At 38.3% G+C, this 15,650-nt stretch overlaps 1 protein-coding gene across 1 annotated transcript; it reads left to right on the top strand.

Moving 5' to 3' along the window:
* Window positions 1-11,768: 11,768 nt before the first annotated feature.
* Window positions 11,769-14,791, top strand: LOC125034566 (trehalase-like). The gene has a single exon (XM_047626456.1). It carries the CDS (start codon window positions 11,809-11,811, stop codon window positions 13,666-13,668), a length of 1,860 nt encoding a protein of 619 aa, XP_047482412.1. The 5' UTR covers window positions 11,769-11,808; the 3' UTR covers window positions 13,669-14,791.
* The last annotated feature ends 859 nt before the right edge of the window (window positions 14,792-15,650 follow it).

Consider the following 15,650-nt stretch of genomic DNA (forward strand, 5'->3'; position numbering starts at 1 on the left):
AAAGAGAAAAAAAGGGGGAAAGAGAGAGGAGAAGGGGGAATTTTTGGGGAAGGGAGAGAGAGAAGAGGGGAGGGGGGGGAGAGAGAGAAGAGGGGGGAGAGAGGGGGAGGAAGGGGGAGAGAGAGAGGAGAGGGGGGGGAAGAGAGAGAGAGGGGGAAAAGAGAGAGAAAAGGGGGGAAAAAAAGGGCGCGGGGGGGTTGAGGCCCTGGGCTCCCGCTCACGGCCGGGGGCCGTCGGCTCTCCGCCTCCCCCCCCTCGTTTCCCTCTCTCTCTCGCTCTTTCTCCCCCCTTTTTTCTCTCCCCCTCTCGCTCCTTTTTCTCTCCTTTCCCCCTCCCCTCCCTCTCGCCTCCCCTCTCTCTCCTCTCTCTCTCTCGCCTCGCCCGCGCTGCTTTCAGTCTCGCTCTCCTCCTCTTCTACTCTCCCTCTCCTCTCTCGTGGGTCCCTCTCTCCTCTCCGCGCTCTCGCCTCCCCCCCCCCTCTCCTCCCCTCCTCCTCCTTTCTCTCTCCCCCCTCCCTCTCTCTCTCTTTTCTCTCTCCTTCTTCTCTCCGTCCCCTCCTCCCCCCTCCCCCCTCTCTCCCTCTCCTCTCTCTCCCTTCCCCCTCTCTCCCCTCTCCCCCTTCTCTCTCCCTACTCCTCTCTCTCTCTCTCCCTCCTCTCTCCCGTCTTCGTCTTCCCTCTCTTACCTCGCAGCGTTCCCATCATCGTTTCCCTCTACTGCATCCCTCACGCGGTCCAACTCGCCCCGTCTCTCCCTCTCCCCTCCCCACACGCCTCTGCGCGTCCTACACGCATCTATCCCGCCCCGCTCACTCCCCTCCCTCCACCCTCTGCTAGCTTCGTCCCGCCCCTTATCCCTGCCACTCGCGCTCCTTCAGCCACATTGCTCTCCCAGTCCCTGCCCGAACACTCGCTGCTGCGCGAGACGTCTGCTCCCGCCCCCTACCCCCACCGCCTTCTCTCGGCCCTCGCCTCCCACAGCCTCCTAGCCCGCCCGCCACCCCGGCTCTCTCATCATTCTCCAACTTCCCAGCTCGCCCTCGCGTGACCTACTAAATAGACTCCAGCCCGTCCCCTCGCCCCGGAGACTCGCCAAACGCGCGCCTCATACCTTAACATCCCTCACCCCGCCAATGCTCATCCATAACTCCGACATATCGCCAAATGGAATCACCTACACACTTGTAACGCTAACCCTGACTTCATCTCCCTTCAACAACAAATTTTCTTTGGCGACATAGAGTGACAGGCAGATGACTGCCTCAAACTCAGCACCCCTTTCACTCTATCTTGAAAATCTCAGCACTCTACTTCTACTCTACGTACGTACCAATACATAGTCATCATTATTCAAGTTCACTTCAACCCCATCTTATCTGATACGGATCCTATCTTACCTCTCACCCTACCTGTGGTTACTTGCAAAAGTCTCTGAGTATAATAAACAATCCACATACACTATATGTCAGATATACCAAATGTTTTGCTATTCTGAATAAATCACATGCAACAAAATATAATTCGACAACATAAGAAACTACTGACTCGCCATACCTCTATCCCAGTACCGCCGATTTCTGCTAATCTTATCTCCTCAAAGGCCAACACCATCCATCTACAGGGAACTCTACCTCCACCCCTCTCTCTATCCCTCTGGAATGGTGCATCAAGAGCTCTCTGTTTACTTCCAACCAATCTATGTTATAGCTGACCCCCTATTCCCTCACTCATCCATCAGTGTTTGTGGGTCAATTATTCCTCTATTCTCTCTGCCGTTACCTCAAGTGTGTGCGACAAATTGGCTTGTTCTTCTTATCGAAGCCATCGTCCCTTTTCATGTGAACTTGACCTCATGACCTCTGCATCTGAGTGGTTTTGACTGGACTTTGACTGATGTTTTTTCTAGGTCGCCCCTTGCCCTCTTTTCTCTGTCCCAGTTTCTCTGTCGTCTGACGCTCTCCACTTCCCATGTTTCTCCAAATAGCTCTCTAGCTATTCTCTGTCTAAACAGTGAGCTCAGGATACATTGAACTCTGACACCTGAACCTGACCTAGAAACGCGGAGACTATAAACTTGTGTGGTCCTACCCTAATCATCTCTTATATTACTCGATGATCGAGAACTTTCTGTCTTAATCCTTTGCGTTCCATTTTCTTTGGCGTCAATAATCCATCTCCCTTGACCTTATATCCTTATCTCTCTGAGGCGATTATGACTTTGATGTACCACAGTCAAACCAACAGTAATACTCTTGCATATCTAGACCCTATACAAGCCCTGTCACGTGACCTTTTGACGTTCTCCTATTTCTTCACTATCGCATACGTCTCTTGATCTTGTGATCACTGAATACTTGTCCCGTGATGCCTGCCCTGATAATTCCTTGTAAAACAAACCTTTTCGATGATGTATATATCATTATATTGGTGCGTGACCTTGTCTCTGATAATATCTGCCACTCGATCCCTCTTTGCACCCAGTGAGCCCGACTATTTACCATGTCATTGGCTTATATAGGGTCTAAGCATCACTATGAGTTCCTATAGTGACGGGGTACTCGACACTCAAAGAAGTTTATAGATTTCCTTGTGTGTGAGCTGTGATCTCTCACCAGAATTCGTCCTTGTGATATGTGCAACACCTCTTCTCTGTCTCTATTGTCAGACCTTTGGTGCGCAAGGCTCCTCTACACCATACTCCATCACCACCTCTCGACCGAGACTTGAGTAGCTTGTAGCTCTCTATTCGTGCTTTGCAGACTGTATTCACCCATTACACACCAGTAGTTAGAGGAAAGAGAAACTTTAAAAGCCAATCAATTACTGTGCCTGCATCGAGCGAGCCTGTCATAGAAGAGATTCACAGAACAAGAGAAAAATAAACAGCTACAAAGTGTTAATATTCTCTAAGACAATGATTTATTCATTCTGATGAGCTACATCCTGTGACAGTAAAGTGTACATTTCGATGCCCTGCACTTCAATTCATATGCCTAGTTACAGCCACTACTTTTCATCAACACATGAAAATTTTGGCTGCAGGCCTTGGTGACATAGAGGAAAGATGACTTGCTATGTCTCAGAGCACAACGCTCTAGATGGAGATTAGCCTTGGGGTTTTAAACTAAATGCTAGACGGGCATGAGTGTTGAGCGATTGTACGTTGCAATGCCCCACTGTCAGTTACTTCAGTTTAAAATAGGTTTTTACACATAATGGCTACACTTATTGAGTCACCATTGAGTCGCAATATTTAACAAGTACTATTTCCCTGTCTCGCCTGTTTAACTCACTTTTACTATATTTACGAATATAATCTTACGTTATCTTTATATTGCCTGATTACTTAATGTTTATAACATTATAGTAAATATAATGTTTATAAATAAAAATAACACCATCGATATTCAAAAAGCACTATCAAAAAATAAATTTTTGGGCTGCCAATTCAAATCGGTTAAATGGACCCATAAGTTCTACTAATTGACACTCCTTTGTTGATGTCTCTATAACATACAGCAAAGCCATCTAATGTGCATAAAGACACTTCACAAAAAAAATAAAAAATGAGCACTGCCTTATTTCCTCCAACCCCCCATTATTATATATTCATTTTCCCCAAGGCAAAATGGGGGAAGGATAACGACAGTACGATTAGACTAGGAGATGAATGCAAGGGCAAATCGTATTTCCATGCCATCAATAGTAATCTAATGCTCTGTCACAGTTGTAGTGAGTATGTGCATTTCATACCTTATAGAGACATAAGGCAAAATGTAACTTAAAAACACAGTGTTATAGCAGCAAAGATCTGAGTACTACCTACAAGATGATAGGAGAGAACTAAATGCCACTTCAAGACAACTGTTACTAACAATATCACAAATACAGACCTTGAAAAATGACAAAAATACTAAAACAAAAAGAAAAAAAAAGAAAAGAAAAATGTGGAGATAATAAAACTGCAAAGGGGAGGCACGCAGTCTTGAAGAACGCTCCCGAACGAGTATTCATGATCGAGTTGTACTGGGAGGTACTACAAGCCACAACTACCAGAATAGTCAGGCCACTACGAAGCAAGCCTAACATGTAGTCTCGCGATAGTGTGCGCGACAGACATGTAGCGGGCAATGCGTGAAGTGGCAATGCCAGGAGGACCCAATGATGAGGTTAAGCGCTCTCAGGATCCGTTAACGTATAGCTACTGGATACTGTGTACCAGCACAGCACAAAGACCAACGCTCGCAGCAGAGAGCCCGATATGCTAGTACACAAAAGCGCGATGTTTAAAACTTCCCTGTGACACTGCTTATTCAATAATAACCACACTAAAGCTCTATCTTGTGTGAGCATTAATAGTACAGTTTGATCTGTCTTTATTTGTCAGACACTAAAGCAAATTCTATATACAGGGGACAAACACCAAAGACCAGTAGTTCATCCAACCAGCAACGAACAACCATTGTACAAATTTACCATTAATAATCAAGTAAATGATATTCAATCCACATGACGAACATGGGACACTAAACAATAGATCTAGCTGTCCCACATAAAGCGTAGCCAAAGGACGATACTGTGCGGTGTGATAGTTGAGTACAGCGTTCAACGTGTCTCCACACGTCATCAAGTGGATATACGTTTACACGCGTTGCCGACAAGGGAGAATATCAACGACACAATGAGAAAGCGAGCCGCGTCTGATGGCTTTACGAAACACGCAACACCTCTCAAGCCACTTTTTTTTATTTCTTTTTTCTCTCATATCCACTTACCAAATGGATATATCAGAGGAATGCTTATCACACACACACAACAAAGATTAAAAATATGAGACCTTTAACAGTTAGACCCTGAGGTCACATAACATGATTCCGTGCGGTCTAAAGAAGAGGCAGCAAACTTCTTAAAAGTACGAGAGAAAAAAAAAATCACTCGCGTTTGGACGAGCAGAGTAAACACATATAAATCTGACTACACATACTACATTTAACAGACAACTCTCAACCGGAGTGATATAGTAAATAACGGTACAAACTCTTGAATTCATTATTACCGTACACAATAAAAACAGATTATATATCTTATTTATAATTTATGCCCCTTCAGTTGTATTGTTGTTTTTGAAATACAAACAACTTCTGTAATATTTTCAGGTTTTGTGTTTACATTGTTTCAGAAAAATATTATTAGGTTCGTAATCCTTTATATTCAAGGAAACGTTCTCGGCGCGATAGTTTAAATTCCAAAATATTTTATTTTTTTGAATATTCGTTTACATTAATTATTAAATAGAACTACATCATGCTTTTAAGGGTAATTTAAGAAAAATAAGCTTAGGTGTAAGAACAGCTTCTGAAGACGATGTTGAATATGTTGACATTTCTAGCAGTTTCCTGTCTAATTAACGGGGTCATTTTTAGACAAGAGGAAATAAATATTTGCAGCATAACATGCATTTAGAGTTAATCTTATTGAGGCCGTTTAGTCATCTGTACAACTCTCATCTGAGCTAAAAAATGGTGTCAAGTATTTAAAATGTCCATCCTGATCGCGAACATGAAGAGAGAGACACGGAGAATTCATATCATAATAAGATTATACTCGAATATGTAAGAAGATAGTTATCCAATATCATAACAGTATGGTACAACAATAAGAAACTAAGAAAAAAAAAATAAATAAATAAAAAATATGAAGAAAAATAATTATCTATGACCGCTTTTTGTGTATGGAGTAAGGAAAATGAATTTAATTAATTATCCTAAATTACATATTTGCCTTCAATGAAACCCGGAAAATAATTCCAAATATCATTTGCCACGTAGTAGACCTATGCGAATAACAAGTACGAAGGCATATCTCATTCCCAAGCTTTTGATATATTGACCTACCTTCAGTTTTATAACAATATGGCTAATTAAAGCGACTGAATTACAATGGCAATTAGCAGTACCTATGAGATGTTCCCTAGAAAAGTGAAAGGCGTGTACAAGCAGCGTCTAGCACACATTTTCAACTCTCGCAGTGCTCGCCTTGTTACTCATTAGAAACACAATCCACGCTCTGGAAATTACCTTTAACATCAAAACAACACATAGTAAGACCCCGAGAACCAAGAAACATCTCCCCTTCTCACTCTATAAATTTACCAACCGAAACCATCTCTAACAAACAGAAAAGTAATCGAATCTTGTAAGTCAACGATGCGTAAATCCAGTCAATCTCATAGGAAATGGCCAGTCTCTCGGACTGTCCCCGGAAGCGCATCTGGAAGTGGTGCACGAACAGAGAACTTCCGTGTTCAAAAAGAAAAAATATCACACTCAATCACCTATGAGATATCGATTAGTGGTACCATAAACTCGAGTATAAGAGAATGTGGGCTATAGCAGTACGGTGATTCAATAGTGTGGAGCCCCCCACAAGCCTGGGACAACAGAGTGAATTTAGGAGAGGGTTGAAATTGTTGTGTGTCATGGAATAGCGTTCTATAATAGATCGAGTGTTGATCATCCGATTTAATAGGTACAGATTTTGGGGACCACACAAGGCGCAAGGTTTTACTATGGATGGGTGTTCATGTATACAATTTAGTTATGAGTCGTATTCATATAAGTGTATTCACAAGTATATATAGAATTTCTTCTCTTTTCTTTTTTCGTGTGATGTTAATGCTTCTGTGCTTGGATTATACCTTGGTCATTCAGACTTGCAAATAGTGAAAGGCAGGTATGGAATTTTGATCTGAGTAACCGCTAAGGAATTGTTCAGGAAGCCAGAGGATTACAGTATACATTTGTATCATGATTTTTGATTGTGTCACTTACAAATTTCTGTGTCTGACTAAATGAGAACTTGCAGCAGATTAGTAAAGCAAATTCCTGATTGTGTGATTTTAGCGAACACGGTTCATATCTCTAAGACTTGTCCATATGTACTCTCTTTGGTTTTGTTAAATATTTTAGTTTCATATACGGTGTGCAATCAATTGTGGAATTTATCTGCTGAGTAATTAATTCATATCACTTTATTGATCTTGGATGGTATTTTGTATTGCTGGGCAGTACACCGACGTGATTACTGCAGATCTTTTTTTTCTCTATTATGACTATATATGTTCCGGGATTTTTCCTGATGAGGTAGGGTAGTAAATAAAAGAAGAAAGAAAAAGGAAATAAAAAAAAAATGATATTTTGTGATAATGATAATCTTGTTGATGCCATGTTTTTGAGCACCAGAAATTAATTTGGCAATTAATCCAGATACACAGGTTCATAGGCGAGTTAGATTTCTGAATCATTGACTAATTATATCTTGAGTTTCAATGTCACCACGCATCAGAATAATTCCTACAGAGACTTGTCTCAGCGGAGCGCAGATGTCTGACTAACCATGCCGATGGACTTTTGTGGGAATAGTCGGAGATTACTGATATATAAGAGCCTCGCCCATCTTACCTAATCACCTTACTGTCACATCAGTTATATTGCAGGTCACTCAAACTGGAGTATACCACTCATAGCCTCCCTTGCTATACAAACATGATCTCAAAGAGCCAGTCCTTACTTGCTCCCAGCATCATATCTGCCCACACTCTATTTTGTAGTATACTCTTTACTAAATGGGCATCTTAATTCTCTGGGATATGTGATAGGTGAAAAACAGCTAATCTTAAAACTCTCCCAACGCCCCCCAGGGACACGTTGCCTACCATCATTGGCAGTATTCTCGGAAAGGATAAGCTCAATCTCCCAAGAAGCACAGAAGGTATGGCATTTAGGGCCGTGAGTGGTCTCTCTTCCAATGAACTATTCTTTTCTCTTTACACTTGTAGCGAGCTACATCATGAATTTTGTGACTGAGTCTATGATTATTGACTCTTGTATTGTGAGATAGCAGCTTTTTGTCCCCCTTTACAATTATCATACTTCAATTTACCCTAGCTTTAGTGAGACTCTACTACACTACGTCAATCGGCTTAGAGTACCACAAAAATTTTTGAGAGGTAGTATTTTTCCACAGTACTTTTTAAAAGTCAGATCCAAACCTTCTAGTATATTACTTTCCTTAGTTATCAATTAATTTTGTTGGTGAATATGCAGATATCTTGTATCGATGTTCTCTACTTCTGCTTCGGCCATCAGAGATCTAAAGATCTGAAAGGATTAGGAGAAAGATAATTAATATCATCAATGAGTCCGCCTTTGTTACCCGCTACATGTAGCGGGCCAAATCATCCTAGAGGCGTACACCAATAAACCTATATGCTTGGTATGATATCCTAAAAACTCTTCCTTCCTAGCTTTGTAGGAGCACTTTAATACCCTTACCATTTCTACACGACTACACAGTTATTAACGAACAACCACATAGATCTCCTGTTGGGTTTGGGATGATACATATATCATGCCAAGCCCAGGACAAAGCAAATAACAACACCTTGATCTAGCATGGAACTTACTCTATTTCATGCTTTTGTCATGAACAACTTCACATAAAAGATTATCTATTTTATCCATTAGTCCATTTAGATATTTTTTCTTTCTGACTACAAATTAGTTCACATTATTATTTAATTTTTGCTTAGCCAAACAACAACAAGGCTGAGTTTATTTGTCCATATACAAAAAAACTCAAGTTTTAAGTGTATCGAGAAATATAAGTAACTAGACATCATATACTCTTGAAGGTTAATTGATTCTGAATCTACTATTTTTGCGTAGCTTTCAATGACATACAATAATGATAAGGACCAAATGGTCAATTGAGGATTTGATTATCATCCCTATCTTGAGTAAGGTTAGGAGGTCATCTGAATGGTATACTAGAATTAACCAGGAGCACAAAGTAATTTTCGTGACAATTACCTTTGCCTACGTAGAATAAAACCACTGCTGTCAAACGAAAATATCGCATTGCTACCCCCTCGCCAGCACCCACTACTACAACAAACAAACATTATGGAAAAAATTATAAGACCCACCTACCTCAAGAGAAAGTGATCCTCACACCCCGCACCGCGATCCCTTAGCCGTTCGTTAAAGACAGCCCAGAAACATTATATCACACCTATATATTCAGCTTATACAGTCTGCAATCCATTAGCTCAGTAATGGTAAATACGATCATGCACATTCATTCATCACATGTAAGGCACACTATATAGTAATTTGAAATTATTAATTGCATAAGCAAAAAAAGAGAGAAAAAAGAGAGAAAAAGGGGAAAAGGAGAGAAGAGAAAGTAGAGAAAAAGAAAGAGGAGAGGGGAGAGAGGAGAGAGAGAGAGAAAATAGAGAGGGGAAAAGAGAGAAAAGAGAGAGAAAAGAGAAGAGGAGAGAGAGAGAGAGAGAGAGAGAGAGAGAGAAGAGAGAGAGAGAAGAGAGAAGGAGGGAGAGAGAGAGAGAGAGAGAGATTATGAGAGAGAGAGAGAGAGAGAGAGAGAAGAGAAACAACAACAACAAAACAACATAGTATCTAGGTACATGTTAGTATAGTCTGGGTTTGCTAGCTATAAGTTTATCTGCCTGCTAGACTGGTAATAAAATCTTATAGTTAGAAAGATGGCATTTTTGTACTTGTAATATGCTCTCTGAAGTTGTGAAAATTCCAATATGTAATATGTAAACTATGTAATGTAACTATCCCTTGCTATAATTTTTGTGATTTACTATCTAAACAAAGTCAGGTTTGTAAATATTGTGTTCCTCACAGTTATTGTAGTTTAAATTGCTATAAGATATGTTACTCTTAATTGATGATATAGTAATTATTGTTCTCTATATTGTGAACAAACTCAATGAACTGCAGCCAAATTCTTCTTGAAAGTTTTTGAATTATCTCTATTATAGGTCTCCATCTAAAACAGTTTGAGGTAGAAATATTTCATATAAAAGTAGACCAAAATATGCATTTTTTTCATTTCTTTTCCACAAGAAACTTTGAATTTTGCTATTTTTTGCGGGACTTGATGGTTTTTTGATGGTTGTTGAAATTTCAAAGTGAGCTAACAAGGCAGAGATAGTAAAAGTTTTAATCCAATCAGCCTAGATGGCAAGAATACATGCCATACCCACTGTAATATAAGTTCATCTATTGTCTTTGCACATAGATGGCTCACCAAGGAGTCAGTTATTAGTGCTACCCATCTCAATTGTGTACCTTTTTTCCTGATTTTTGAAAAGCTTCATTTGTATTATTTTATCGTATATAATGTTTTTAAAATTACATTAACAATTTAATAATCATAATATTAATAAAACTAATAACAGTATCAGTAGTAATAGTATTAGAAAGAAAAACACATTTACCTGCAACTTCAAGGAATTGGGAATTTAGGTGCATTAACTAGGGCCTACTGATAAGTTCCTTGGTGGCTGAGCATATGTGGAGCCATTTGTATGTAACAAAATTCACACAAAAAAACATAGGGGACAGAACATAAATCCATTGCCATAGGGTTAAGTGCATGATATACAAATTTTACTTTTACTTTTTAACCCAATGCCGTCGGGGAAAATGAACAAAAAATGGGGAGAATGCTGTGCCCATTTTCTATATTTTTTGTGAAATGTCTGCTCATAGATGGCTCTGCTAGTGCTTAGCCACAAAGGAGTCAATTAGTAGACGTTGTGACCATACGTGATTTGAATTGGCGGGAAAAACGTGTTTTTTACTAGTGCTATGGATATCGATGGTGTTATTTTTATTATAAACATTATAATTATTATAATGTTTTTTAATATTAGTAACAGCAAAATAAGATAATGTAAAATATTTCGTAAATCAAAGAAAAGGGTGAACGGGCGAGACGGGCAGTACTCCTAACTGGCTCATTGGTGACTTAGTACAAGTATAGCCATCTATGTGTATAAACAATCAAACAAGTACTAACAGTGGGCAAAGCACGTGTCTACCCGTCGTATCCGTCGGCAAGGGGTTAACTGTAGTGAAGTTGAGACCAGTTTTATTTTCAAGTGCTACTTTATTTTAATGCTCAATTGGATATTTTAAAGTAAAATTATAACATTTCATATTTTGAGAAACTGCAGTCTTTAGAGGTAAATTAAGCAAGAAATAGAAAAAAAGTGGAATATTATTGTTAAAATAATAGGGTTTATGTGTGTGTGTGTGTGTGTGTGTGTGTGTGTGTGTGTGTGTGTGTGTGTGTGTGTGTGTGTGTGTGTGTGTGTGTGTGTGTGTGTGTGTGTGTTAGAGTTAGATTGGCCAGGTAAAGCATCTGAGCTTAAACCCTGTTGAAAATGTATTTTGGCATGTTATGAAAATGCAGTAAGCCAGACCTTCCAACATCAGTCAACAGAGGGATGCTGTTGTCGATAAAAGTAGACATATCCCATTTAAAAAAAACTTGCAGAATCAGTGCCAAAAGGGCAGGCGATAATGTTTCGAGAAATAGGCAACATGACTAAATGAAAACAATTATATGAGGCTACTTAACATGTTTACATGATTATTTCCAACCAGTATTGAGCGTCAGATTTTTGGTGTCCGCTACATATATGGATATAAATGTATTCGATATGATGACATTTTATTAGTGACAGTATGTGAAATGTATTCGATATGATGACATTGTTTTAGTGACAGTATGTGAAATGTAGGAATACAAGATGGATAGACATTAGTAGACTACCCAGCTGACATAATTTATTGTGTTTTGGTATGTTTCATAAAGACAGAGAGGAAGAATTAGTATATTCATGTTTTAATGCATTTAAATGTGTCTCATGTCATTTTTCTCTTTCAGATACTGCCAGGAATGACATGTAAGCAGTTTATGCCTGAGAATGTTGAGCAATGGTCATCTAATATGGGTTTGTGCAGTGGCAGTAGTCCTTTGTGAGGCCAAGATAGAGGGTATACTCCACAGCTCCACCCCAAACATGGATGCATGTAAGATTCTGTGCAAAGGCAAACTCTTGAAGTATGTTCAGATGGCGAGGCTGTTCAATGACAGCAAACTTTTTGTTGATATGAAGCTTAAAGAGTCGCCAGAGATCATTGAACGGAAGTTCCAAACTCTCTTGAACCAGACCAAGAACCAGCCACCCAGAGAACAGCTCATGAAATTTGTCAATGATAATTTTGAAGATCCTGGTCAAGAGCTATCCCTATGGGTTCCTGAAGATTGGAAACCCATGCCTAAGTTTACTTATGATGTTTATGATCTACCGCTGAGAAATTGGGTGCGTGAGGTCAATGAGAAGTGGAAACTGCTTGGACGCAAGATGTCAGTTGATGTTAAAGACAATAGCTATCTCTACACTCAGATATACATACCAAATCCTTTTGTCATCCCAGGAGGTCGATTCATAGAAGTCTATTATTGGGATTCTTACTTTATCATTGAGGGTCTTCTGCTGTCAGAAATGTTTGATACTGCTAGAGGGATGATTGAAAATTTCATGTACCTTGTGGATCAATTTGGTTATGTTCCTAATGGAAGTAGAAAATATTATTTGGGTAGATCTCAGCCACCATTATTAATTGCAATGGTTAATCTGTATTATGAGGCTACCAAAGATGTCAGTTTCCTGAATCAGAGTATGGGAGCTCTTGAGAGGGAATTTAGATTCTGGCAGAACAATAGATCCATAGATGTGAAAGTGGAGGACAAAACTTACAAGCTGTATCAGTATAAAGTGACAACCACAGAGCCTCGGCCAGAGTCCTATTATGAGGATGAAGAGCAAGTAAAAGGTATTAAAGATGAAAAGCAAAGAGAGAAAATGTTCTCAGAAATTCAGTCAGCAGCAGAGAGTGGATGGGACTTTTCTTCTCGTTGGTTCTTGGCAAATGGGGAACACACAGCTGAATTTAAAGACATCAGTATTTTATCTATTGCTCCAGTTTGCCTCAACAGTATAATGGGCTTGAATGCAAAGTTATTGGCACGGTTCAGTAAGATCTTAGGAAACAAGACCAAGTTGGAGTTGTATGAGAACTTGGCTCGTGAATCCAGTTTGACGATAAGCCGTATATTCTGGAGTGACCGGGATGGAGTTTGGCTGGACTACAATATTAAAAAGAAAAAGCTCATACCAGGATTTTATCCTTCTAATTTGATACCACTTTGGGCTGAGACATTTGGAGAGGAAAGAACTCCAGGTTTTATTACTGAACAAGTTGTGGCATACCTTGATAGGAATCATATTAGCAAATTCATAGGTGGCATTCCAGCTTCCCTACTTGAGTCTGGGCAGCAGTGGGACATGCCAAATAATTGGGCACCATCACAGTATTTCATTGTCATGGGTCTCTATAAAGCTAGAAAACACAGTCCTCAAGCTGAGGAACTTGCTTTTACCCTTGCACGTGACTGGGTACGTAATGTATATGAAACCTATATGAATTCTACTCCTCACACAATATATGAAAAATATAATGCCTCTGCAATTGGCAAGATTGGGGAAGGTGGAGAGTATGAAACACAGGAGGGCTTTGGTTGGACGAATGGTGTATTAATGAAATTCCTGAGCATCTATGGCCACAAGATACGAACACAGGACGTCTTCGACCCAGCGCCACTTACCATTGGAGTTGTACTCACGTTAGTGTCCATAGTGTCTGTAGTAAGTTATATGTACCGAATACGTGTTTTCCATAGGAAAAGATATGAGCCAGAAGCAGAGCCAGTACTGCCTTGAAAGTAGACCAAAAATTGCCTTATATAGTACCTGATAATATATATTTTGATAAGAGAAAAAACCCATCTTTAGCCTGCACAGTCATTCCATTTCAAGCCTCAGAGATGCAGCATTACCCTTGATAGATTTTTAGTCATACTAAGTATGTCCAATAAACATTTTTTTTTATTAGAGAGTGGTTGTATGATTCAGCTGAAGAGTTGTCATTGGATAAGTTCAGCGTTTTTACTGGAAAAATAATTTTCTAGGAGTTGAAAGATCAAAAGACTAAAACATTTAGTATATATTTTAGTATATGGAAGTGCATGTAAAAAAGATTGATATTTTGCACAGGAAGTTGAACAAGTAGCATAATATTTTTTAAATTGCATATTTTATACCAAATAAGAATGCCTTTCTTGTGATTAGCTTGTAAGTGCTGTGTGTTAGCCAAAAGATTGAATTTTTCTCTAAGAAATGAAGTAATATAATGGCTTTTATTATATATTTTAATTGAACAAAAACAGATATAAAGTGTCTTCCCCAATTAAATTTTCTTACGTATGCACATGGTATACTCCTCAAGAATAAGAAATATGGCCAGGGTTTCTTACACAAAGAATTAAATGACATTTTTATCAAATAATTTTTCTCATATTTTCTCAAATCTGCACATGCATGACCCATTCAGAATGTGGATATCGTAAAGTAGTTTTCTGTCTCACCTCAGTTCCTAATTACAATGAAATTCTGTGGTGCTTTTTGAGTGAAAAGACAAAGAACACGCAAGAATCCCTTAACATTTGGATATCTTTGCATAAATGGGAATAACATATCTTCATTGAAATTATGCCCTTTTTAAATCAACTTGTATTCAAAAGTCCCTGAACTTAACGAATTTGGTATTTATCCATTATAACCTAATGTAGAGCACAAACTGTATGAAGCAGTTTGAATTTATAATTATTAATTTTCCTTGTATATTTCTTAGCACAAAGGTTGTAAGAAATATTTTTAATAGATCATTGTATGCATGGGCATTCCTTTTCCCCTCTTATTACCATGGATGCTGAGGAATAAATAAATGTTTGTAGGGATATGTTGTGTAAATGTAAAAACAAGTGAAGCCAAAGTAGAAATCCCCCCCCAGGGGCGCTTTTCTTTTTTTTTTTCTCTCTTTCTCTTTTCCCCTTCTTTTTTCCTTCTCTTCTTTTTCCCCCCTCTTTCTCTCTCCCCCCCTTTATTATTTAATATATATGTATATAGTATATAAATTATATTTTTTTTTAAATAAAAAAAATGTATATATATTATATTCCATATATCAAGTAACTAATATATATTTATACTGAAATACTGCTCTCATATAAATATTTTAATATATATATGTATTACTATACTACTCTTATATATATATGTATTTACTATATATATTTATTATATGAAAAATGTATATATTTATATATATATGTATATATATTTATATATATATGTATATATATATATTTATATATTTATATATGTATGTATACCTGTGCACCTATAATATATACATGTGATAATATTTTTGTAAGACCGTAGGTTGCATAAAATATTTGAGTTACTACTTTAGAAAGGTATGTACTGTATGTAATATGCAGTTTTAAAGCTGTATTTACATGTTGCATGGCAAGTTGAATGTGAGTGTTTGTATGTTTATGTATTTACTGATTTTAGTGTTGCATTTTAGAGCTTAATGATATTTGGTCTCATCCGAAGAATTAGGTTACCCAGTTAATGCTTGGAGATTATAATAAACAGTGTAACAAATACCTCATCTTGTGATAATAGTTTTGTATTCTTTATATTAATTCTTCCTATTTTATTCTTGCTGAGTGTTCAGTACACTGGTAATGCATGATTATTTTCATAAAATAAAGATTGAGATCACAAATCAAATGACCATAGTTGCTTTTATGAAATTTTAACCTCATTCTTCCTTTCTTGTTCTTGTACTGTCAGGG

The sequence above is a fragment of the Penaeus chinensis genome, chromosome 18 (assembly GCF_019202785.1).
Source record: "Penaeus chinensis breed Huanghai No. 1 chromosome 18, ASM1920278v2, whole genome shotgun sequence".
Classification (NCBI taxonomy): Eukaryota; Metazoa; Arthropoda; class Malacostraca; order Decapoda; family Penaeidae; genus Penaeus; species Penaeus chinensis.

What these genes read in the sequence shown, in the direction of transcription:
- LOC125034566 (XM_047626456.1), top strand. Translation starts at nt 11,809, where the DNA reads ATGTTGAGCAATGGTCATCTAATATGGGTTTGTGCAGTGGCAGTAGTC.